We start from the raw sequence: 26,297 nt of genomic DNA on the forward strand, positions 1-26,297 counted from the left end.
TATATATATATATATATATATATATATACATATATATATATATATATATATGTATATATATATATATATATATATATATATATATATATATATATATACATGTGTGTGTGTATATATAATAATTAGTTACATATATATAATATACTATATAGCTATATTATTTAATGATGCATACTGCTTCAAAGATTTAGCCCATTAGCTTGCTCATGAATACAGGTCTTCTGATCTACACTGCATAAAACGGTCATTATTATGTTTAGGGACGCCATAAAAAAAATCAATTCCTCCTAGACTTGTCACATGATTGCAGTGTTAGCAAGCGCTGTTCTACTTAGGCGCAATGCCATCCTATATGTGATAGGAACACATAGTTAATATGGGTGGGAGCCACATCCCTGACCTTGTCAATGAAAGAAGCAGATTGACATCAGTTCAATTTCAATGGCAGGAAGGAATCAAGCTACGGATGATAAAAAGCTCCACTTTGCTTGAAGAATTAGAGGAATAAATCTGTCAGCTGTGGAGATGTCACGTAAATCAGTTTGAAGGAAAGGGCCTTGGAATTCAAATGCAGCAAACTCAGGGCCGAATTCAATTTCTAAGTCATCTGCGCTTGTGACGGTAACATTGCAGCCTTTAGGCACCGCTGCAATTTAAACACTTTGTTATTAAAACATGCAATGTTTAATACATTCACGGAGTTTCTCGCTATCCAACGTTTCACTTCACAACGAATGGCATATCCAACGCTTTACAATGCAACCCTATGGGCCGTTTTTCGACGGCGGAATGCGTTATCCGACGCTCACCGCCCCTGATTAACATGGGACTCACTTTACAACGGTTTCACTATCCAACGCTACTTCCAGAATGGATTATGTTGGATAACCGAGGACGGCCTGTTAAAGGATCTGATGTAATAAACCCCCAGAGTAATTGCCTGAGCCAATGTCAGGGGTTATATACTCATCCTTCTCACTCACCTGTCCAAACAGTTCTTTGGAATATTTTATTTGGACACAATTCATGGTGGACGTTAACTTAGGGGTCTACAAACAAAAACAGAAAGGCCAGCGCATCACACAAAATGACACAACATACAGTGCAAGTTAACTTAGGGGTCTATTCAATATGTACATACAGGACCCCTATAAGCTCCATTCCACCTTCCACACTCATGGGAACTTGCGTGCAGTTTGATTGCGACAAATCTAATACAGAGTGCTTTTCCTGGTATTATAAAGGTTAATAAGAGCTCCAATCAGACTTAGAACTATGCAACTAATTTTGACAGATTTATTATAAATCATTCTTCCTGGTAATGTACAGGTTATTAAGAATTTATATTAGTGTTAGGACACTTGAGATGTGGTCTGCCTTGGAGGTGCTCAAGGGCTAACAACACTTTGGCCAAAGAGTTAAACACTGTACTGTGTATTTGTGTCTTTGGATGTAGCACTGAGCTCTGTCTGTGTTTCATGTTCTGTCTCTGGTTTTAAATGTCTATTCAATATGACTGAAATGGACGATTGCAGAAAACTCTCATTCAAGTTACCGGGGACCGCGTTGCTGGGGGGTTTATTGGGTAACACCCTATTATCCAACACACATTTTGTGCTGGAATATTTTTAAGCATGTGTGTTATTTTAAGTCACAAAAGGGTATCAGAGCACGAACGTTACTCCAAAGTTGGAGAGTAGGGATGAAGAAGCCCCCCAGTAGCATGCACTCGCTAATCTAGATGGTAAACCAATATGTGTGTGGCTGGAAGCCAATGGAGGGTAAAGGGTTAACCACTGCAAGGTTGCATTGGTACAAGGATAGTGAAATAAAAAAAACGTCCCAAATACAAATGGTGATGGCCAGTTTTGGCTTCCAGCCACACACGCATTAGTTTACCATCTAGATTAGTGAGTGCAGGGTAATTGGGGGCTTCTTCACCACAGCCTTCTCTCTGGCTCTGATACCCGATTGTGACTTGCTTATCTTTCCCCCCTAGTGCACCCCTTTCTTCCACTCTAAGGCTGAGCGGGGTCTCCCATACCCCTGTGAGTTATGTTACATTAACCGGTACCACCAATTATCCAGTAATATATCGGCTTGCTTGTATTTCTTGTTGTATTGCTGGTTGGCAACTCTTTCTGTGTGTCTGAACCCCGAATCTTTCAATCATGGTGTATACTGAAGTTGACAAAACTCAATGATGTCACACGTTGTCGATCATTTTTAATGCTAGTTTTATTAAGTCCCAAACATGTCATTCTGTACATGACTACCATGGCACATGCAGTCACCCAACTTTCAGTTTGGGCCCATACTTGACTGGGAAAAAGAATACTTCAGCAAATGTATTTACACTATTGCGTACATTATATGATCGGAGGTGGGCAACTCCAGTCCTTAAGGGCCACCAACCGGTCAGGTTTTGAGGATATCCCTGCTTCAGCACAGGTGGCTCAATCAGTGGCTCAGTCACTGAGCCACTGTGCTGAAGCAGGGATATCCTGAAAACCTGACCTGTTGGTGGCCCTTGAGGACTGGAGTTTCCCACACCTGATTTAGACCATTGCATCAACATGCAAACATGTGGAAGAGATTAAAATAGAAATACAAGGGCAATTTGTCACTCAGCACCCTATGAATAAGTAGTGCATGCTATGAAGTGAGCAAGGGGAAGAGTTAAGTGTGAGAACTTTCATTCAGGGGATAAATTGCACCATCTACTGGTGTCTACAGCAAACTAAATGTAATTAAAACGGCTCTGTGTCCCAGGGCTTATTTATATCAATGTATCAAGAGACTTTCTGAGCAAGACAAACCAAACCCCGTGATGCTGAGACACCGAGTGAAGCTGCCCTGCAATGAATGAGTGGCACTTGTTAGCTGGATGCTCCTTATTTGGCTCACTCAATACATGGCAGGCAGTGGCTTGGTTCCAGGACATGCGCCTGACAGCCCAGCCGGGAGAGGGCAGACCGAGCACAGCCTGCAAGCTCCAGCAAGTGGAGTGTCACTGTCTCCCTGAACCTCCCGCGTTCGATCCCCGGGATCTCCAACCCACCAACCATGGAAGACCAGCAGGACCAAGCAGCCCCCGGGCTCCAGGCGGACACGGACAAGATTGACATGTCCCTGGGTAGGTCCAACTTGCCAGAAATAGAAACTCCGTGTGAACTGTAAAGTGTTGCCTTTCAGTGGAGAACATGTGTTTAATGGCAGTAATGTGATATTAAGATTTGACATACATCATTATTAAAACAAATGGTTGAATGCAGATATTTATATTTAATGTAGTTTTTTTTTGTAGTTAATAAACAAATCACTAAATAAGGACATTAATGGGGTGATTCTGTCCCAATTGGACACTGTTAGATGCCTTTAAATGTGTTAAGGGCACATTTCTGAAGATCTTGGTTCCACACATGGAATGTTCTCTTGCATAGTGATTAAAAGGACATTATTACAGTATTGAGAGACTAACCAGGATTTATGATGTCCTGTTCCTGCCAACCAAAAAGAGACACAGGACTTCCTTATAGCAAGGAACTGGTCAACCCAGGTCTACTTAGTCCAACTTTTCCAGAATTGAAGCATGTTCCATATACATCCATTGCCAACCAACACATTATATGACAGTCTATGGAGATGTCACTTGCACTGAAAAGATCCAGACCATGTGTTTTATAATTAGCTGTAATTAGTACTGAAGGTGTTAACTAGATATGGTGATATGTTCTAAATAGTGTTCAACCAATCTCAAATCAATGGAGCTGAACCTTCTATGCCCCCTTGCACCAAAATGGGTCTTAACAAGTAAATCCTGGATACATTTTTGGCCCCAACAGCTGGGCTCAGCAGTCTTGGCAACTTGTTAATTTTAAGTCTTGACATATGAGATCAGCAACTGTATAAAACCATTGCTCAACTATGTTTGAGTAAGGAAATGTATCAATAGAAGTATGGATGGTAACATTTTCAGGAAGTAGATTACTTTTAGAGGTTTTTATACCAGCTGTTCAGAGTAAGTAGATACAATTAGAATTCGGAAATGTATAGGCCACTCCAGTTCAAATGCATCTGTGCTACTGTAGGTGTTACGATTGTATTCCACTCCAGTTAATTTATGGGCCGATTGTTGTATTTTAGAGCGCTTGTTAATGTTGGTATGTTGAAAAGGAGACAGGTACTATTTGGGGAATAAGTGAACTGGCAGATAAGATCTTATTGCAGTGCTTCCATTACAATGGGCTATTCCAGACTTAGCAGCCCTTGGGGTTCTGATCGGAGCAGCAGGAGAAAAAATACACTAAAGAAAATATCCATATCATTTGGTTCTTTTAATATATTTTTTGTACAACTGCATATCCCTGAAAAGATCCCTTGTGGTTCTCTTTATACATCTTTAATTGTCGTGTTTTGTTTCACTAACATGTTCTTATAACTTGAGCGTTGATGCGAGTGTCATCTTCAAAGTGTTAAAAACCTTTGATATACAGTATTGTTGTCTGGTACATGTGTTTTGCTGGTAAAATATTGGGCTTGGTGTAATCAGTCCTGCCTGCTCAACAGGAAAAAAAGAGCTGGCATTTTAAATCTTGGACTCTATATATAGCTTGTATTGAAGCTGACCAGAGAGTCAAGAGCAGACACAGTGACAGCACCACTCAGCCATGTGACAGAACAAACAACATGTCTCATTGCAAATACTTTATATGAGGTTTTTGAAAAGAATACCAGCACGATTAATATAAATTACGTGCAATAAAAATATGTCGGGTTGGTTTACTTTTGAGTGATTCATCTTTGCGCATAAACTATATATATATATATATATATATATATATATATATATATATATATATATATATATATATATATATATATATATATATATATATATATATACAGTGGTCGACAAATCACCAAAAAATCTAGTCGCCAAACAAAAAAATCTACTCGCCACCTAGTACCACACGTGTGCTGCTTGGGCCAATAGGAGCTCGCCATGATGTTAAATCCACTCGCCCGGGGCGTGCAAATGTATAGGTTTGTCGAACACTTCCTTTGTAACCTTTGTCTTGTAATGCCGTAAGGCAGTGGTTTTCAACCTTTTTTTGGTTAAGGAACCCTATAATTATATCGTGAAATTCTGCTGACTCCCAACCCTCTCTAATAGCGCGTCAGAGATGAGATGCTTTATAAGGAACCCCAACCCTCTCTAATAGCGCGTCTGAGATCGGATGCACTGTAAGGAACCCCAACTCTCTCTAATAGCGCGTCTGAGATCAGATGCATTGGAAGGAACCCCAACCCTCTCTAATAGCGCGTCTGAGATCAGATGCATTGTGATGAACCCCAACCCTCTCTAATAGCGTGTCTGAGATCAGATGCATTGTAAATTCTTCTGTATTTGGTCCAATTTTCAAATGACCTTTAAATTGCAGGGGACTCTTTAGGAATGCCCGGGGAACACCTGTTGAAAAACACTGCCATAAGTAATACAGGCAGTTAGTAACTATTATCTTCTTGTATTCTTAGCATTTGCACAATGGAAGTTCTCATCAAAGTTTCCTGACTACAGAACTGGGTGAAAAATGTTGCAAATGTAGCCCCCTTTCCCTATGCCTAAGGGTAACTACGCGTGCGACTACGCGTGCGACTACGCGTGCTGCTATACCTGTTGCTCACATGAAGCCTAAGGCTCTGCCACTGGGTGCCTGGGGTGAGCTCTTTCTCCTATAGTGCAGCGCCTCCACCTATGAGGGATCCCACGTTGCCGGGAAAACCCCACACAGGAACCAATACAGTGAAAAATAATACACACGCAGGTATATAATGGATAGTTACTGTACACACACACACACACACACACACACACACACACACACACACACACACACACACACACACACACACACACACACACACACACACACACACACACACACACACAATACAATAACAGTATCCCAGTGCAATCCCCAAAGTATAGCCCAATGCCCCAACGTACTGAGGGTGCGGTGGCACCAATAGCCCATGTGTCCTTCCCAATGTCAGTGCCACCCAGTGTTAGGTAGCGCTACCCCTGTGGACCATTGGTGCACTTATATATACCTCCCCGGGCACTCCTGTACCCAGGTACTGCTGGATGAAAAAGTTCTTTTGAACGAAACGCGTTGAAGTTTGCTGCTGTCCCACAACCAGATGTTTGAAAAATAAAGGATATTATTGCAAGACCTGCTCTTTCATCTTTGCTGTGCGCTGCACACCTTATCACTGGACTGCTGGATGAAACAAAGGATCAGTCAGGTCCTCTTGAGTTCTAATCCGCCTTGTGGGGTGCGAGTTTCAGCTGGAGGGTCTCACACAATGTCTCTAGGGCCAAACCTATATCCTCTTCTCTCCTTAGCTTTTGCCCTATTGGCTGGGGCGTCTCATGTGAGCAGTTCCCCCCTAAGCACTATAGGACATGTAGTTTCACAACATACTGTGTGAAGCCACCTAAGATGGCCGCAGCACCTAATGTCCCGCTGCGCCTGTGCACCCATCGCACTGCGCATGCGCGAACACCAAGATGGTGGCCCCCGCAAACTGTGTCCGCCGCGGAGCTCCGGCGGCTACGATGAACCTGCCCGCTCTCCCACTCGCCACAGAGGTAAGCGGCCCCGGCTACACAAATATGACCTACATCTTTGTTAAATCCCAAATCCACAAAAGATGATTTTATTTTTATTGAGATCACGTGGGGTCTTTTATTTTTGTACCAGTGTTGCCCAAGTTTGGTAATTAAAGCGTGTCTGTAGTTGGGCTAATTACCGAGGGGCCGTAGTTCCAGTACAAACACTAATCATGTCAAGTTTGTCTCTGGCATTTCCAATGAAATATATACTTTTCAAAAAAAAGTTACAATGTACGCGATTTTAAGTGGGTTCTTTTATGTAATTGATATATTTATACCACAACCTTTCAATTTCTTTGTACATTTGTATTTACTATTTTTTTTAAACAAATAAAAAGTAACAACTTGCAGCAGTGTACGTTGAAACAGATTGTATAAAAGCAATTACTGCAAGACTATGTCATTGATTGGCAAGTCTAGCTAAATCAAGGCCTATTGTCCGTTTCATTTCCGTATACAAATGTACGTGTGGTATTTAGTTAGCGGCATGTCTGGAAGGGATTCAAACATCTACTGTTTCAAACAGATGTTTCTCCTAGCTAAATGTTGGGCGATTGTGCTTTTTGTGTCAATACGTGGACTCAATGTCAGTTTATTCTCATTTAATGGTTTCAAATCATTTTTTTATTAGCAAATTGTCTGTTTTTTTCATTTCATCCCAATTGCATATTTCATAAGAAACACATCGTCAGTAGTTTCCTGTTTTATTATTGCACTGTGAAATTGCTGGGGAATTTTGATCTCAATTTGGTAGGAGTCTGTTTTTGGACCCCATCAAAAGCAATATGCATGTGCTGTGCTGTTCACCTATGTGCTGTTGCTTTTTTGAACTGACTAGCTGGGGCAAGTGGTGTGTTTCTGCCATTAAATTCTACATTTCTCTGACACTACATTTGAAAAGCTCTGGCTGCTAATTATAACAACTGCACAGCATCTGTTACATCAGCCGTGCTCAACTCCAGACCTCCCAACCGGTTTTAAGGATATGCCTGCTTCAGCACAGGTGGCTCAATCAGTTTAGCCACCTGTGGTAAAGCTGGAATATCCTTAAAACCTGACCTGTTGGGGGGTATTGACGACTGGCATTGAGCACCCCTGGGTTACATGACTCTTTCCCCCCAAAATCCAATATATTTTGCTTCGTGGGACTGCTTCGTTAAAGACAAGCTACGCTGAATTAATCCTAGAAACGTTTGTTGGAAATAAAACTTCAGTTTCTTCTAAGCTCATTAAAGACTCGAAGAAATGACCAGTGAATCTTCCACACAACAATCACAGAGAAATAGCCACAAGAAAGGAGAACAACTAACTAATAATTAGATTGTAAGCTCTTCGGAGCAGGGACTCCTTTTCCTAAATGTCACCTTTAAGTCTGAAACGCTTCTTCCCATTATCTGTATTATTTGTTATTTATATTATTATGTCACGTGTATTACTGCTGTGAAGCGCTATATACATTAATGGCGCTATATAAATAAAGACACATACATACATACTAACCTTTATATCCTGAATATAAATGGGGCACAGTGAGAAACAGGCTACTTAGTCGATGCTGGGTATTGAACACGTTATAATATGTTTTTATGCATGTATGTTACATATCAAAATAAATGCTAGCTTTACTAAACTTTGGCCCAGATTTTCTTAACCTAACGGGCATTTAGTTGCACTAAAGCGTGGCACTGTTTGGTAAATTCTGTACAATGCAACCAATACATCACATAGTTTGTGATGTCAGCTCGTATTACCACTTAGCCACACACACAATGACAGCTCCTTGTCCTGTCACAAAGCGACGTCTCGTTCTTTGTACTTCAGTAACATTGTGGAGAGATTATATTCACCCTTGGGGCATTATTTCAATTTCCAGGAACAGAGAATGGGAGAAAGATAATGCCACAATGCATTAATAAGGAGAAAAGCCAGCCCTGGGAGCAATAAAAGTACACATGCCCAAGAGCCCAAGCACTGACCTAGATGAACCTCGTCGTTCTTTCACCCAAATATACTTGACCATTATGGAAATGCGTTGGTGGGAAGAGGTAGAAAAACCCTGCTGGGGATCTCCTGTAAATATTAATGCAAAGAGCGCTCTGCTGGGAAACGAGGGAAGCGGAGTCCCGCTGTCATGTACAGGTTTATACATTTGTGGGGCCACTTCCAATATCACTGTACAAACAAAATATCTGCAATTTAAGGACAGATGTGGGCGCAGTGTGTTTCTTGCCCACTTTCCAGCTGCTGCTCATTGCTGCCCTTACACTGAATAGTCCCTAAAATAGCCCTTTCCAGGATACTGGGGGATACTCACATTTTTCCTGCCTTACTCCTACGTTTCCAGTAGTTCAGGCAGAAGCAGCATAGAAATGAAGATCTTTAACCCTTAGGGTGTCCTTATGACCAGTTCTCCAAAGGGGCCAGATCGGGAGGGGGAGAGTCCCGGGAGTCCCAAGTGTTATATATAGCCCCTCAAACCAACCAACAAACAACACGGGGAGAGACACCTGTTCTAAAAAAGGAGCACATTTGGGATATATGCTGATAGGAAATGCAAAATATATTGTATATTGTCATGACTCCTATTAGCATATATCCCAGGTATCCCACAACCCATATTTCTGGGTCAGGAACATGTGGGCAAATGGAATGTCCCAAAGCTTGCCATTGAACGTGCAGTGGCGGCCGGTGTAATGGCAGACACTCGAGTGAAGGTAGGCGAATGTCACCTTTTCAACCCAGGCCGTAAAAATCAGCGGCTGAGAAGAAACGCCGCGTTTCGAGGCGAATTCGAGCGCCGGTGAAAAATTCGCCAATCTCTAATCAGATGCAGAGAGAAAATAATTCTTCACCGGTTATTACATATATTTCAGTATAATGTTGTGCTGACTCCTCCGCTAACTCCTTTAACTACGCCCCCAAAATGCACAGGATGGGCACAGCCAGAGGAATACTCCTTGTTACATGTCAGGAATTTGAAGCCAAGCCTTTCTTGGTGAATAGTTGGAGCAGTAATGGAACCCAAACAGCACCACAATGACTTAGTAAAACGATTCCCATTGAAGACAGTGGGCATATGTATTAATACGAAAGTGGCACAATTACGGGTCAAAAATCTGTCCCATGTCGCAGAAGAAAATAATCCTATTAAAACTGTTGCCTTGATACACAGCCCAAATTGTGATATTTGCATGGAAAAATCTGGTGCAGTTTCCCCCTCCCCAACAGTGTAACCAATGGCTGGGTCGAAATACAATATGCTGTGCAGCAAGGGTGCTCAACTCCAGTCCTCAAGACCCCACCAACAGGTCAGGTTTTCAGAATATCCCTGCTTCAGCACAGGTGGCTCAACCAGTGGCTCGTTTAAGCCACCTGTGCTGAAGCTGGGATATCATTAAAACCTGACCTGTTATGGGGGCTTGGGGACTGGAGTTGAGATCCCCCTGCTGCAGAGGAACAGCTGCGTTTCCTCCTCATGCTGGTGTCACAGCAGTTGGCTGACAGGAGCAGTTGGTCGGACAGAGATCTACATCGGCGTTCACTTGGTGGTCACTTTGTGGAAGGTTCTGGCACAGATAATTGTGGAGTGCATGTGCAGAACTGTCTTAATGACAGGGGAAATAACTAGGTGGCGATTAAACAGTTGATGTCGCCTTTTTCTTTGTAAAACTGCCTGTAAAGCTGCAGCCCCCTTTCAGAAGTTTAATAAGAAAGACACAGGAAACCATCATACCCTTAAAAATAGGAATTGATCATTTTACAGGGGTGGGCAAAAATATAGGATACTTAGGAGCCAGACAGAATTTGAAGGAGCCAGCATTTTGTACGGCACAGATTGAGGGGGGGAGGGCTGCCACCCTCGAATCGGCGGCTTTGTGTCACTGTGACACACACACTCTCACATGGACTCACACTCTCACAGACACACTCATACTTCACTCAGACACACACTCTCACATGGACTCACACTCTCACAAACACACTCTCATACTTCACTCAGACACACACTCACACATGGACTCACTCTCACAGACACACTCTCATAATTCACTCAGACACACACTCTCACATGGACTCACACTCTCACAGACACACTCTCATACTTCACTCAGACACACACTCACACATGGACTCACTCTCACAGACACACTCTCATACTTCACTCAGACACACACTCTCACATGGACTCACACTCTCACAGACACACTCTCATACTTCACTCAGACACACACTCTCACATGGACTCACACTCTCACAGACACACTCTCATACTTCACTCAGACACACACTCACACATGGACTCACTCTCACAGACACACTCTCATACTTCACTCAGACACACACTCTGACATGGACTCACACTCTCACAGACACACTCTCATACTTCACTCAGACACACACTCTCACATGGACTCACACTCTCACAGACACACTCTCATACTTCACTCAGACACACACTCTCACACACTTTATGTTCTGGAGACGACGCTGGCTACAAGGCCCGTGACGTCAGCAAGTGGGAAGGCGGAGGGGCGGAGACAGGAATAGAAGCTCTCTGATTGGCTTATGGGCAGTCACATGTGGAGACCGTCTCTGCAAAAATCTAATTCTACTGACGACAAGAATTTGGGTAGCGCTGTCGCTCCGACAATGCATCTGTTTTTTGTTTTGTTGAGGTCCGGAGTTGAGCCCCCCTGAGCCAAGGAGTTAAGATGTGCAGGAATTTATCTTTAAGATGCTGACTCCGATTTCTGCCTTATTGCAATTGTTTTCATATTCCTAAAACTGTCTCCCCCATGTAGATGATATCATATATCTTCGTACCGAGGAAGCAGGTACCCAGTCTGCCTCCAACCAATTAGGTCAACGGGGCAAAGTAAGAAGTGCCAATTTTCGGACCATGAGGTTTTTTAGAGGGGCTTCAAAAAATCAACAAGGTGTGTACCGTTTATCCAAGTTATTTTAGATTCTTTTATTTTTTTTTAATGTTTACTATATTTGGGAGGGCTTATCTAACGTTGCTACGGTCTGCAAAATATGCCCTACTCGTGCATCAGCGAAGTTCTGCATCAATAGCTTTATGGTTAAGGCAAAATGATGATGTCCATGTAACATTACTCCTAGCAATTACAATACAATATATCTTGTCTTAAAGCTGCAGACCAAGCAATATCCTACATGTGGTTTAAAAGAAAAAATCAGTTCTGTACTTTGAGAAAATACTTGTAGCATTTTTTAAAAACTATTCTGAATGACATTTTTAATGTATTATAATGTAACAAGCATTTTTTGTTTCTATAACAACCATTTACAAAGTCACATCCCCTTCTCCTTCTGAAACAGGCTCTGGCACACCCCTTTTTTTAGCCCTGCCCTCTCTAGCAGGCCATATGGTAGTTCTCCTAAAGCAACTGTCCTTCATTTGTCAGCATTCTGAATTTTCAAAGGCGCGAGTAGATTACAGGTGCGTCGAAAACTGATGAACACTGAAATTATATTTTTCCTTAGGACCCAACAGACGTAAATTTGGCTTTAGACAACAAGGATATTCTGGTGTTAATCTTAGAAATAGTCGTTTTGGACCAGGAGCCCGAAGAAGATCCGCGTCACTGAATGGAATAAGCCCATTAAATCGACAGGATTCAAATCAACAGGTAGAACAAAATACCTAGGTTTAACGTATGTACTATGAATAATGACTTTTTTAAACAGCAATAACCTTTCAGGACACTTAATATTTCAACACATATGTCCTGACCGGAGCATCGGGTTTACAAAATAAAAATGAAATACATCAGCGTTGGAAAGGCCAAGAAAAGAGCTCTCAAAGTAGGTCAAAAATAAAATGCAAGAAAGTGCCCCGCTCAGTGTAAAAGTTACCAGGATAGCCCCAAAATCTAGAAAAATAAATGAGCCGTGACAAAACGAGAGATCAAAGCCGATATGTAGCGAGGAGCAGATGAGTGGAGAACCTGGAAGGCAATGTGGATTCAGACCGTGGTTGGAAGCCAGAGTGAGATTTAAGGAGTAGAGGAGCAGAGGATGGTTTAGGAGGAGTAGAGAAGATGGCGCATAGACAGCACGTCCGATGTATATATGGAAGATGGAAGAAATAGTTATATGATTATTATTGCATCAAAAGAATACAGAGTGTCCAGTATGTAATGGAACACTTACATAGTAGATTTCTTATAGATGATATAGGTGTTGTTTAGAGATGATCTTTTATAAGTAGCATATGCTGATTATTAGGTTAGTAACCAAGTGTAGGAATTCACAGTCCTCTCTGGATCTCTCATAGAAATTTTGATCCTTATAAAAATAGAAAAAACACCATGGCATAATACATTTCTTAATACAAATTGGACAGGTAAAATGAATACACTCACAAGCGTCTGCTTAATAACACGCGTTTTGAATTTAGCTTCACCTCAGTCGCCCACAGGACAGAGGAAGCACTTCCGGGAGCCTCTAGTCTAGTGGAAGGGACAAGAGTAGAGTAGGCAGCCATTCCTGATGCCTATACTGATAAACATGTGTATACATTCTACCAAAGAAGCTATACACTGTTGTAAATACTTTTTTTTACCTATATTTCTTTCCCAAAATAAATGTATCCGACAAGCCAAAGAGGCAGCTGGGCTTAACGAAAGCAGCATGCATTGGCTTACGGGTTTTCCATGTAATGTGGACTTGTGACAAAAAGGTGGCATTGTGTGCTCATTTGCATGTCATTTCCCAGAATCCCTTGCTGCAGTGGAAGCACTGTATGCGAGGTGATAATGGTGAAAAGCAGGGTTGCAGACCTGTCTAAGACATGTGAATGTGCTCACAAGTGATATTTGTATACGCTATACGGTGGAGGGTTTTTAGTCACCTTTTCACCCACCATACCCACACATTACACACACACACACACACACACACACACACACACACACACACACACACACACACACACACACACACACACACACACACACACACACACACACACACACACACACACACACACACACACACACTGGAATTCATAACATACCTCACAGTGCATTAGATAGATTTGTAGAGCGTTGTTACCCTAATATACAATGTGCTTGTAGAGTACCCGGAATGGAGCAGCGTTTGTAAATTCCACTTATGGAGGGAAGTCTCAAATACAGAGGAGACGTCAGCAGCAGCAGCAAAGATACAGACAAGCGGCTACTCCGTTTCAAGTTTTAACAAGGAGGTAAATTGGAAAATGTAATTTTTGCAAAAAAGGGAAACTAATTCCTGTGATGCTTCGTTCAGTTTGGAACTAATAACAAATATCACTTGTGAGTATATTCACGTGTGTCAGTAGGGTGGCCAGGTGGCTTCTCCGAAAATACTGGGCTCAACGGTGAAAGGTGCGTCAGGTCACTATGTCCAGGGAGGAAAATACCGGACACATACATGTCCAGAATTACAGCACCTCTCATTTTTTACTGGACAGAGTATCCAAATACAGGACAGTCCAGTACAATACCGAACACCTGGCAACCCTATGTGTCAGACAGGTCTGCAACCCTGCTTTTCCCCATTATCTCTTTGCATACAATGCTTCCACTGCAGACAGGGATTCTGGGTAATGACAGGCACTCGCAGTGCTTTCTGCTTCTTGTCCATTTTAACATGGACTTCCACAAGCTTAGAAGAGTGTTACAGATTGACAACACAAAAGCATTTGTACTTCCTATTGCTTTGATCTCTACATTCTCAGAACTAACACACAATCTTTTTGCACTGGCTAGGATTATTAGTATTTATAGTGAATGTATACGTATATGCAGTGTTCGACAAACCTATACATTTGCACGCCCCGGGCGAGTGGATTTAACATCGTGGCGAGCTCCTATTGGCCCAGGCATCACACGTTTGGTACTAGGTGGCGAGTAGATTTTTTTGTTGGGTGAGTAGATTTTTTGGTGATTTGTCGACCACTGCGTATAAGTATCTATTACAAAATAGACCATAGAAAATTCCTGCCTCCATGAGCTTACAATCTAAGTGGGATGTTGTGAGACACAGAGGCAGCAGGTGAGGGAGTAACTGCAGCAGATGGCAATGCTTGGCCATGGCATGAATGTGAATGGAGAAGGAAATAGAGGCGTAAATTGTCACTCCTAGACCCTGTTCTTTGGCGACACGATGGGTGGTAGTACTGTTTATGGTGATGGGTTTTTAGGCCCGGTTTAAGTGGAAATATGAGGAGCTCAGTTTCAGACATATTACATTTGAGGCGAGGGAGCACCATCCACGAGGATATAGCCAAGAGGCAATAAGAGACCTGGGACTGGATTGCAGGAGCGAGGTTAGGGTTGTATGGATATATCTGCGTATCATCTGCATAGAGATGATACCTAAAGCCAAAAGAGTTGATGAGGTCACCAAATAATAGTGTGTAGAGAGATAAGGAGAGGTCCTAGACAGTGGCGGATTTAAACAATCGCTGCCCAAAGGCACTTACCTTGGGACCGCCTCCTTCTTCACGCCTCCCTCCTTCTTCAGCATCGTGCCGGCAAATGACGCGATGACGTCACATGATGCCACGTTTCCATGGCAACGCACTACCAAGTGACGGTGCCGCGTTATTTGATTCTGCAACGCTGAAGGAGGAGCGAGGCACAAAGAAGGTAAGAAATTCACAGAGGCCCCAAGCTCTCCCCCCGGCAATCAGTGAGGAGGAGAGCGGAGCCTCTGTATACAGTCTAGGACGTTTGAACGCCACCACAACAATTCGCAGCGGTCTGCCGTGCGCGCTTCCGGGCCCGACAGCCTGCTCTGACAATCCAGGTCTAATAAGTGCAGGTTTAAATGTCCCGCGGGGGACTGCTACACTGCCTAGACCTGTCTCTCTCCATCACTCCCTGCGTGGGACGTTTAAATATGCGCTTATCAGACATGGCTTGTCGGAGTGGTCATCACGGCAGCTATGGCTTGTCCAGTGGCAAGCTGCCGTGCGGTGACATGTACTAGCGACGGAGCCAAAAGTTCTCTGTGTATGGGGGGTGGAAGGGAAATTTGTCACCCCCAAATTATGCTGCCCCAAAATTTTGCCACAGCAGGAGTCGAAGACATGTTAGCAACAGAGACGGAAAATGTGCGATGAGAGCGGTGTGATGAGAACCAGGACAGAGGCTGCTACACATTCACCTTTAATATGACATAGTTGATATGAAACTGGTTATCTACTGGGAACACATACAGTACATATTACAAAGGGCTAGTAATCCAAATGGACTTTTCCCTTTGATAAATCTTATTTTGTACCAGTTTTGCAGCCCAGAGACTTTTATATATTCGCCCATGCAGCCCACATTTTTATTATCAGTGGCGGATTACCTTTGTCAGATTTACCTGAATATTTATATTGGTGTTATAAAAGGCTTTTTTTAATGGTTCATTTTGTGTGAATGATGTGTGAAAATTATCTTCTTTAATGAATCAAAACATGACCAATGTTTGGTAATAACTAATAAGTCATTTATTTCATCGCAGTAGAATGAATGCACAAAACAGAAGACCACCGTTCAACCCAGCACAGAGGCAGCAAAGAATAAACGCATTCAATCAAAACAGGAGAGTAAGTTTGGACGCAGTTCCCCACTAGGGGGGAGATTCACCAAGGCCCTTTTGTAGGGTAACGCGCCCAATCTTGTACTAACGGCCATTCACTTGAATAGCAGTTGATGTCAGATCAGTGGATCAACTCGTAACAACCATAGTGAATCTACCCCATAGTTTGCCAAAATGCATTGCTTCATAATTATTCTTACGGCCTGTGTAGTGACTTTGCTTTCTGGAATACTGGGATGCCCCACATACATCTTCTATCTTTAGCCATTGGGTGATAGTGAAATGTAGTCACCATCCATTCATTGAACTGTTGCTCATACATGTTATAATGTTATTGGCGCTCATCCTGTGGGTAATGTTGGTTATAAATGTGGCTGCAATCTTCTTGCAATTGCACATACTTTTGATAATGTACTAAAAATGACCGTATCCAGGAACACAGTAATAATGGCGGGGGACGCCGATCCTAAAATGGAGGCTGTAGATGCAGTCGGTGCATTGTACGTTTTTTACCTGGCGAAGGGTGTACCCCGAAACGTTGTGCACCATGCCTGCATTAATAAAAGGACTTCTAATCTCACAATGACGTTATGAAGAATTATTGGAGTGCAGCGGGTTCCTATTGAACAGTAAAAAAATGACATTAACCGGTACAGTGCCTTAATGACGTACAGTACCTGATATGGCATGGGCCATGTCACGCTAGTGGCCCACATCTATGACATACCATCAATTTGATAGATACTTACTTGTTTTTGGGCTGACTGGTCCAACAGAGTAGTCGGGAGGGACCGGGCTAACTGTTCCGACAGAGGGGTCAGGAGGGATCGGGCTAACTGTTCCGACAGAGGGGTCAGGAGGGACCGGGCTAACTGTTCCGACAGAGGGGTCAGGAGGGACCGGGCTAACTGTTCCGACAGAGGGGTCAGGAGGGATCGGGCTGACTATTCAGACAGAGGGGTCAGGAGGGATCGGGCTGACTATTCAGACAGAGGGGTCAGGAGGGATCGGGCTGACTGTTTCGACAGAGGGGTCGAGCTGACTGTTCCGACAGAGAGGTCAGGAGGGATCGGGCTGACTGTTCCGACAGAGGGGTCTGGCTGACTGTTCCGACAGAGGGGTCGGGCTGACTGTTCCGACTGAGGGGTCAGGTGGGATCGGGCTGACTGTTCCGACAGAGGGATCGGGCTGACTGTTCCGACTGAGGGGTCAGGTGGGATCGGGCTGACTGTTCCGACAGAGGGGTCAGGAGGGATCGGGCTGACTGTTCCGACAGAGGGGTCGGGCTGACTGTTCCGACAGAGACAATTGTAACACGTGCAGTTGTTGAAACAGTACTTGTTTCTTTTTCTGGCTTCCAGTTAACACAGCGAATCGCGATGAATCCTGGCAAGAGTCCAGCAAATGAGAGAAGGTAAGCCTTGATTTTTCATTAGAATAATATCTGGATTATTATGATTAATACATCTCTTTATTTTCTTGAATAGGTGGCAAACAGAAGGGGGATTTGGATCTACATTAACCGTTTCTGTCCCTAATCCTAAAGCAAGCCAAATTAAAACGTGAGTATTATCACTACCACTTGTTAACGTCCCACCCTGCAACACCACTTCCTTTACCATGGCATGTCCTGCATCTTGGATTGCCCACAAACCCATATTTTGTAGGACTTGTTCGAATTTCTATATGTCCCGATTCTGGGGACAGCTTATCTTTTTGATGAATGTTTTTTTCCGATGCTACCGACCAAGTTTAACATACATTGGGACACAATAAGGTTTTTTTGTCTAGATAGAGAATGTTGCACACTAACCTTCTGTCTTCTCTGCCACAGACCTACCACACCAGCAATGAAGCGTCCAGGTTTGAGATTTAGGAAAATGGCAGCTCGATCTTCAGACCCTCCACCAAAGGGTGTCCCGCTGAGATTCAACTTCCGAGCGATGGCCAACCATGTACGTAGAAGGGAATCTATATATTGTCCAAGATGAGGGGCATCTGACTGTTTATTGTGTGTTTTCTCTGTGGTTTCAAACCTCGCTGTGCTGTGTACACTGTTAATGTACATACACAATTGCTTTTCCAAGTACATATCAAGAGACATTCTCTAAACCAATAAAAGGCATATTGTAGAAGATATGACCGTTCTGTTTCTCTGCACTCCCACCCTGAAAATATTTACATCTTTGATCACTGTTTACTTACAATTTGAGCCATTTGTCCATATATATCTTGAGATAAAAGCCGAAATAACTACTCTACACTGCTATTTTTTTTATTATTAACTAAATTGTATTATAGGATTTTCCTTGTTAACTGCTGTACCTGTAGTGCATATACTACACCACTGGTGTACAATACCACACGGCTACTCTAGCTAACTCACCTTTCTCCCGCGCAAGGTATTTTCAATGAGTTAATATTAACCCCTTACTCAATTGCAATCATATCTATCCGCTCCCACCACCCAAGAAATGTGCAAAATATGTAATTAATATATATCTGCCAGGGTCTCAGGTCCCTGTTTATTATAGAAAAAACTATGAAAGTAACGCACAAAATTTGTTGTGGCAAAATGTGTCCGAAACTGTAATTACACTCTATAGAGTGTGCAATACACTGGCGACACACTTTGCAACTGCCGGTTGTAGAAGACTGCTTGCCTTGAGAATTTTGCACTTAAACATCCCACACTGTGAGATTCCTGCAGCATGCTGCGAGATTCCTGCAGCCAGACTAATGGCCCATCGGTTTAACACAGCAGGGTTCCCTGGGTTTGAATGGGACTCATGTTGTGTGAATGCTACCAGGCTGCGAGGCCCATTCAAACGCAGGGACTCCCGCTGTGTTAATCTGATGGGCCATTACAGCCTGCTGTGGACAATCTCACAAGTTACTCCGAGATGGTCAAGCATCTAGAACCGACAGTTGCATCTGTAGTTCATTCAGAGACCCAAAGCATTACTTATTAAATAATCTTTTCAAATGTAAAAAAAATATAGTGCTTAGATTACAGAAAAAAGATTATTAGAAGAACATACGGTTACAATAAATGCAGAAGAGTTTCTTAAAATAAAAGGATAAAACAAAAAACAGAAATCTCTATACAGTACGTTATCAGGTTTCCCCCAGAGAGGTCACTGATGTAAAAATATGAAAATTCACGTGTTTGATCCCAAACACACCTCTGTTGAATTCTGATTTCATAACTCCAGGACAAGATCTATATACCATTCTTTTCCCATTGAAAACCACACAAGCCCACCCCTGTCATAAATCTGCTCCTAAATTGACCGTTCTACGACAAAGGAAAAAAACCTCCTAATGAGACGTTTAAATTCTTCCCTCATTATATAAACACACTCATAACTTCCCTTCTCTAATATTTAGATAGACATTAGCCACATCAACAGATTCAGGTGATTATGATGGACATAAGACTAATTATGACCAACTTGCTCCTAAATTTGAGTGACAAATGGATATCGTTCCCTGGATACCTTCCAGACCCCAAGTGTCTGGCTTCACTGCATGCGTCTCCTTGCAACAATGACATATATCTGAACAATATATTTTAGAATAGAGGTTATCACCGGATATCCTCTTTTTTAAAATAAATTCACTGTAAGAGATGTGTGCAGAGGTATTTAATGAAGACCGATTAGGGTGAAATTAAATCCTGGCTTTAGTGCGCCTGTTCCTTTAACAAGACAAAACATACAAAACCAAACAAAATAAAGGCCTACTCCACTCTGGAGAATAACTAAACCTGTACTCCAGCCCTTTCTAACTGGGTGGGTAGCTAAGCTGGTTACCACTTGTAGCTGTAGGGGAAGGCCTCTCTGTTCTCCTGGGTCAGCATCCTTGAGTGCTATAGCACTCTCTGTGTCCAGGTATTGTCGCCTTTTCTTGCTATCAGCATATAGTCCTTCTGAGTGCATCAAGCCATCATATTTTCCTAAGGTCAGCCCAGTTGTGGGCTAAGGAAATCTCTGCAGTCCTCTTTCTCATTATGTCAGCCCAAATGTGAGCTAAGGAATCTCTCTCCTGTTTCTCACATCAGGCTTTTTCTAAGAGTCCTAATCATCCATGTGGAGTCTGGTTGATTGCCTGTGTGTAATTAACCAGCACACTGCTGGATTTAGAGGCAGTTTCTCTCAAACAGTGATAATTCCCTGTTACAGTACATTCACTCTTTTGCGGAATACTTTCTTAGCCATGCCCCCTGAACCGTGCAGAATCCTCCAGAGAATTCTTTAAGTACCTCTAAAAGTGTTCTGTTACTTGGATGTCAGATGGGCCATAAATTAATTCCCTCTCTGGCAAAACAGATGCCCTTATCTCCAGATTCTATCAGTCCTAAAACTCAAAGTCAATGTGGTGTAGGAGGCGCTGGTAGTCCCGCTTTTGCGGGTTATCTGTGAATGCCTCCAATTGTTCCCGGCTCGGGGTTCAGTCACATTTACAAATACTGTACTCACGGTTACGTTAAGTCTCAATCTGCATAGAACTTTGATATTACAATAAGGATTCCTGCTGATACACCACCTACATTCAGTTGTGGATTTAGTGATGATTTAAGCTGTATGGTTTATTTGACGCATCGGATTTCTGGACTGGTTTTCAGCCCATTTACCTACATTCACCTGTAGGAGGCTTCCCACCGGCGGCCTGTGTCGGCTGCCTCCTTGCTGGCGCCCTCCTGCTCTTTTGGAATCCCAGCATCAAATGACGCCACGGTCGTCACCAACATGACGTCGTACGGTTGCTCGTTGCCATGGAAATGTGATGTCATTTGATGTTGCGACGTCACATTGCCGTGGCAATGAGATGCCATGTGACGTCATGTTGGTGCCGTCTGTGGTGTCATTTGATGCTGGGATTCCAAAGGAGCAGGAGGGCTGCAGCAAGGAGGCAGAAGGACCCATCGCATTAGGTTCAATAGACCCGAGAGCACGGCAAAAGCCTATGGGAAATCTGACTGCTTCCAAATAAGTTCCTGTTGATGTGTTAGAATCTTTCATGCATTCATTTTAGAAATAAAAAAAATCTAAATATAAAAATGAAAAACAGTTTTGGTGCTAGAGTGCTAAGGTAGACATCTCCCGCATGCCAGTAACTTTCACATTTAATTTCTTCCAGCATCAGCAGAACTTGTCTTTATAACTCTTTGAATTTCATTCCTATTGACAAAGCAGTAATGTGATGCCTGTTTTATTTGCAGACCAATGTCATGCTGAATGAGAGGTTCTCCACTCTCGAGATTAAAGGACAATTTACCGCAGCAAGAAGAGGGGGGCGAACGGTCACACTCGCCTAGTGCTAACATGATGCCCCAAGACAAACACATACAATATGTCACTTTAGGAACCCCTGTGCCGGACGGACGTGTCACTTTTCAGAGCAATGCATTGCAGGCCTCACATGTTATTATCATATTACGATAGGAACAATTGAAATTGGATTTGCCGTTTGGAATTAGATATCGCAATAAAGATGGTGTTGAAATGGTTACCTGGAAAACCCCAATCAGTGATGTGATTGCACAAATGATGTAATTTGCAGTTCTGTGTTGTGTTGAGCACAGGGCACAAGAAAAAAGAACACAATTTAAACAAAGTGGCACTTTTCTGGAGTTGCCATAATTCTATCAAGACAATTGTACAAACACACATGTGCGGCCAGCGGCGGCGGCTCTCCTCCTCCTCACTCCCCCGAGTCCGCTCTTCTCCTCCTCCCTCCCCCGAGTCCGCTCTCCCTCTCCGCCACGAGCCGAGCCCGCTCTCCCCCTCCTCCCCCCCAGCCCGCTCTCAAGACTGCACGCTCTTGCAGTGCGGCACTTCCGGTGCCCGCTGCTTGCGATTGCGCGCAGTCCTGCCTGCTCTGCCACCATGATCTGAGGTGCAGGGGGTGAGGGGAGGTGCAGGGGCTGATGTGAGGTGAGGAGGTGCAGGGGGGTGATGTGCAGGGGGGGTGATGTGCAGGGGGGGGGTGGTGATGTGAAGGGGTGATGTGAAGGGGGGGTGTGATGTGAAGGGGGTGTGTGATGTGAAGGGAGGGGGGTGATGTGAAGGGAGGGGTTGATGTGAAGGGGGGGGGGTGATGTGAAGGGGTGGGGGTGATGTGAAGGTGGGTGTGATGTGAAGGGGGGGGTGTGATGTGCAGGGGGGGGGTGATGTGCAGGGGGGTAATGTGCAGAAGGGGTGATGTGCAGGTGGGTGAGGTGCAGGGGGGGTGATTGGAGGTGCAGAGGGGGGGTCATTGGAGGTGCAGGGTAGGGTGATTGGAGGTGCAAATGGGGGGTCATTGGAGGTGCAGAGGGGGGTCATTGGAGGTGCAAGTTGAGGGTGATTGGAGGTGCAGGGGAGGGTGATTGGAGGTGCAGGGGGGGGAGAATGTGAGGTGCAAGGGGAGAGAAGGATGTGTGTGGTGTGCCGGGGGGTATTGTGTGTTTGATGTGGAGGGGGAGTATTATGTGTGTGGGTGAGGGGAGAGGTGGGGGTATGAGAGACAGATGGGGAGTATCGCAAAGGTTGATAGTGAGGGGTTCTGGGGGAGATATGATGATGAGGGGTGCTGGGGGAGATATATGAGGATGATGATGATGATGAGAGGTGCTGGAGGAGAGATGATGATGATGATGATTTTTACCCGTGCAGCCCAATTTTTTTTTCCTTGGAGCAATTCGGCCCTTCTCGCTTTACGAGTTGTGCAGGCCTGATGTAAAATGTCAATATTCCAGCGGATAGCTAAAAAATGTCCATGCTGCCAAGTTCTTTGATGTAAACGGGTGAAGGACAGAGCAGATCTTGAAGCTGTGAATCCCAGACGGCCGCCTAACGAAGCTCTTTAATGTGTGAAACGCGTTGTGGTAGATAGCACTGTATTTTGTCCTGTGGAGCTGCCCTTGGAGAGTCCGTGATCAGAGGAATTGGGAGTGAAGCGTGCTTTGACTGCACACATACGGGGCTTACAAATCCGGAAGTGGTTGGTCTTCACTGAGCTTTAGCTGATCTCAGCGCCTGTGTAACACCCGGGGAGTCACGCCGCCATCGGCGTGCTCCCCACTCACCGGCACCGCCACGGGTCCTCCCGCTCTGTGTCAGCCTCCCTCCATGCCGCCCGATCACCGCCGCACTAAGGCGCCCGTGTGCACGCATGTGCCACCTAAATAGTGCTGGTTCATGGCACGCATGGCGCACACCCGGCCACACGCACGGAGGCGCAGCCACACACACGGGAGAGCACTCCAGCCTTCTAACCCTGCCTCCTAGGTCTCATTGGTACTCTTTGCACCTACATTCTACCTATTGCAACCCCGGTCGGCCACACACCTCCACGCTGCAGTTCTACTATTGGATGCCTTCTCCTACTTATGCTCGGCTGTGTCACTGGCACTTCGGCTGAGCATAGAACCTGCTGCTGTTATCATCACTCTCTGCCTCCCTAGTCCTGTCTTGTTTTACAGTCCTGACCCTGTGTACTGAACCAGCTTCCTCCTCGACTACTCCGAACCTCTGGCACCCGACCTTGGCTTACGGCAATACAACTATTCCGCTCTCCGCTCCCGACCTTGGACACGGCAATACGACCACTCCGGTCTCTCAGCACCCGATCTTGGCTTACGGTAATACGACTACGTCCCTCTCTCTAACCCCGGACTTGGCTAACAGTACCTTCTACTACCCGTACCTCTCCTGCCCCGGCCCGGATATCCAGACTATTCTACACTCAAGACGTGGCCCTCGTGGCTGTGGGTGGCGTAATATCCATTCCCACCTCAGCACCGTGGTCCCGCCTAGTTTGTGGTGAGCACAGCGTGACAGCCTGGGATTTACAGCTTCAAGATCTGCTCTGTCCCTCACCAGATGACATCAAAGAACTTGGCGGCATGGACATACTTTTTTAGCTATCCGCTGGACTATTGACATGTTACATGTAAGTCTACAGCTACAAATAAAAGTATTTGTGGATTACAATTCTTTCAACTTTGGTGCACTTTCCTTTTGTCTTAAAACAAAAACACCACTGTTTTTTTTTAAATTACATTTGAATACTCGTAAATGCCAAAATTGACAAACATTTGTAAATTCCCAAGGAGAATATAAAAAAATGGGAGAACATTCGCAAAAGCGAATATTCGAAGGTTGGCGTATATATCCGCAAACACAGAAAAAAACAAATATCTGTGGTAAATGCAATTTACCTAATTTGCCCACGTCTAGGCTCACCCAACTAGAAATAAAGAAATCCTTTATGGATTTAAATGATATAACATGGATAACAGTCCAGCTGGCGCCTTGAAACAATTCTTTTAGACTTTTTAGTAGTACTGGAACTCTGAAATCCTACAGCAGTCTGAAGTATATAATTCATCTCCTGGACTAATTATTACGTGTAACTTCTGATTTAATAGGTATAAATATTTACCACTAGCTGAGAGACCCGGCGTTGCCCGGGAGTCACACTGCCCCCCCCCCCCACACACTGTCCCCCCTCCCCCACACACTGTCCCCCCCCCCCCCCCCCCCCCACACACACACACACACACACACTGTCCCCCCCTCCCCCCCCCCCACACACACACTGTCCCCCCCCACACACACACACTGTTCCCCCCTCACACACACACACACACTGTCCCCCCTCCCCCACACACTCCCCCCCTCACACACTGTCCGTCCCCCCCGACACACACACTGTCCCCCCCTCCCCCACACACACACTGTCCCCCCCCTCCCCCACACACACACTGTCCCCCCCTCCCCCACATACACACTGTCCCTCCCCCACACACACACACGGTGTCCCACACACACTGTCCCCCCCTCTCCCCACGCACACACAAAGCCCCCTCACCTCTGCCAGGACTCACAGCACCGCTCCTCTCTCCCGCGCGCCTCCGATTGTCGCGCGCCTGGCCCTTCTCTGCTCTCCCTCCTCCCGTCCGGGGAGCGCTGCGCACGCGCCCCCTCTCTGCACCTGTGAGCGCGAGCCGCCGGGAAACGTGCAGCAGGGAAGGTGCAGGGCCTGTCCGTGTGACGGGGGAGAGTGACGGCCACCGGGAGGGGGGAAGGTGGTGGGCCTGTCCGGGGGGGAAGGTGCAGGGCCTGTCCGGGGGGGGGGGGAAGGTGAGCTGCGGTCCGTCCGGGTGACGGGGGAGAGTGACGGCCACCGGGAGGGGGGAAGGTGAGCTGCAAGGGGGCCTGAAGCAGTGGTGTGAGTGTGTGAGGCCAATGAGAGGTGTGCGGGGGTGGGCCAAGGGGGCCTGAAGCAGTGGTGTGAGTGTGTGAGGCCAATGAGAGGTGTGCGGGGGCGGGCGGGCCAAGGGACCAATGAGATTGCCGCTAGGGACAGGGAACACACCAGGGAAACATACATACATACAATGCTTTCAGAAATATATAGTAAGATGACGTAGAATGATGCAGTAAGAATGTGGGCAGTGTCCATTGTCCTCTTCCTACTAGTCAGGTCTTGAGTATTTCATCTATCACGGTGTATTCGATCTGACTGAGTTGCAATTTGTGACATTAAGAAATAAGAGCTTGAGGTCTTGTGTCCCAAATTGAACGGAAGGGGAGTTCACCCCCTCTCTGTCTCTCGTTCTTTACACAATGACCCAAGAGGCTGTCACCTCATGAGACCCCGAGTTTGACTAAGGCGCTACCTGTACTACAGGGGATTCCGGTTGTGAAACCGGGTGATTCCCCCAGCGGGTTGGATCTATCTCTATGGTAGCATTTGATTGTAAGTTTAATCATATATCTGTAATTATAATGTCATGGAACCCGCTCCCCTCCCCATCTCTCCTCCTTTCTGCACCCTCCCCCTTCCCCATAAGATATTAAAAAGCAATAAAAAAAGGAGAAAAAAATTAAAACAAGAGCTAGGAACATCAAGAATACAATAAATCACCAGGAAGTTTGCTCAACGTGTAAAGGAAAAGTCCTTGATAGCCACAGTTGTAAAGCTCAACCCATTATTTACTGCAAGTTAAAACTGGGAGTAAGTTAAT

General features: G+C 44.8%; 1 protein-coding gene across 2 annotated transcripts; it reads left to right on the top strand.

Annotated features, from left to right (window-relative positions):
• Positions 1 to 2,829: 2,829 nt before the first annotated feature.
• Positions 2,830 to 21,793, top strand: LOC142467443 (UAP56-interacting factor-like). 2 transcript variants are annotated; one of them, XM_075573125.1, is made up of 9 exons: positions 2,830 to 3,136; positions 11,482 to 11,616; positions 12,188 to 12,333; positions 13,783 to 13,910; positions 16,205 to 16,286; positions 17,641 to 17,693; positions 17,767 to 17,841; positions 18,114 to 18,234; positions 21,504 to 21,793. In XM_075573125.1, the coding sequence occupies exons 1-9, from the start codon at positions 3,067 to 3,069 to the stop codon at positions 21,597 to 21,599; spliced, it is 906 nt and encodes a 301-aa protein (XP_075429240.1). In that variant the 5' UTR covers positions 2,830 to 3,066; the 3' UTR covers positions 21,600 to 21,793. The 2 variants fall into 2 exon arrangements, with proteins under 2 accessions (XP_075429240.1, XP_075429239.1); XM_075573124.1 differs by having other exon boundaries at positions 2,834 to 3,136; positions 16,202 to 16,286.
• Positions 21,794 to 26,297: the final 4,504 nt, after the last annotated feature.

This window comes from Ascaphus truei, chromosome 16 (genome assembly GCF_040206685.1).
Source record: "Ascaphus truei isolate aAscTru1 chromosome 16, aAscTru1.hap1, whole genome shotgun sequence".
In the NCBI taxonomy this organism is placed as follows: Eukaryota; Metazoa; Chordata; class Amphibia; order Anura; family Ascaphidae; genus Ascaphus; species Ascaphus truei.

Excerpts from the sequence above, each read along its gene's own strand:
- LOC142467443 (XM_075573124.1), top strand. The coding sequence starts at position 3,067 with ATGGAAGACCAGCAGGACCAAGCAGCCCCCGGGCTCCAGGCGGACACG. Across the intron at positions 12,334-13,782 it reads GACAGGATTCAAATCAACAG|AGTACCCGGAATGGAGCAGC; the intron begins GTAGAACAAAAT and ends ATGTGCTTGTAG. Across the intron at positions 18,235-21,503 it reads TCCGAGCGATGGCCAACCAT|ACCAATGTCATGCTGAATGA; the intron begins GTACGTAGAAGG and ends TTTTATTTGCAG.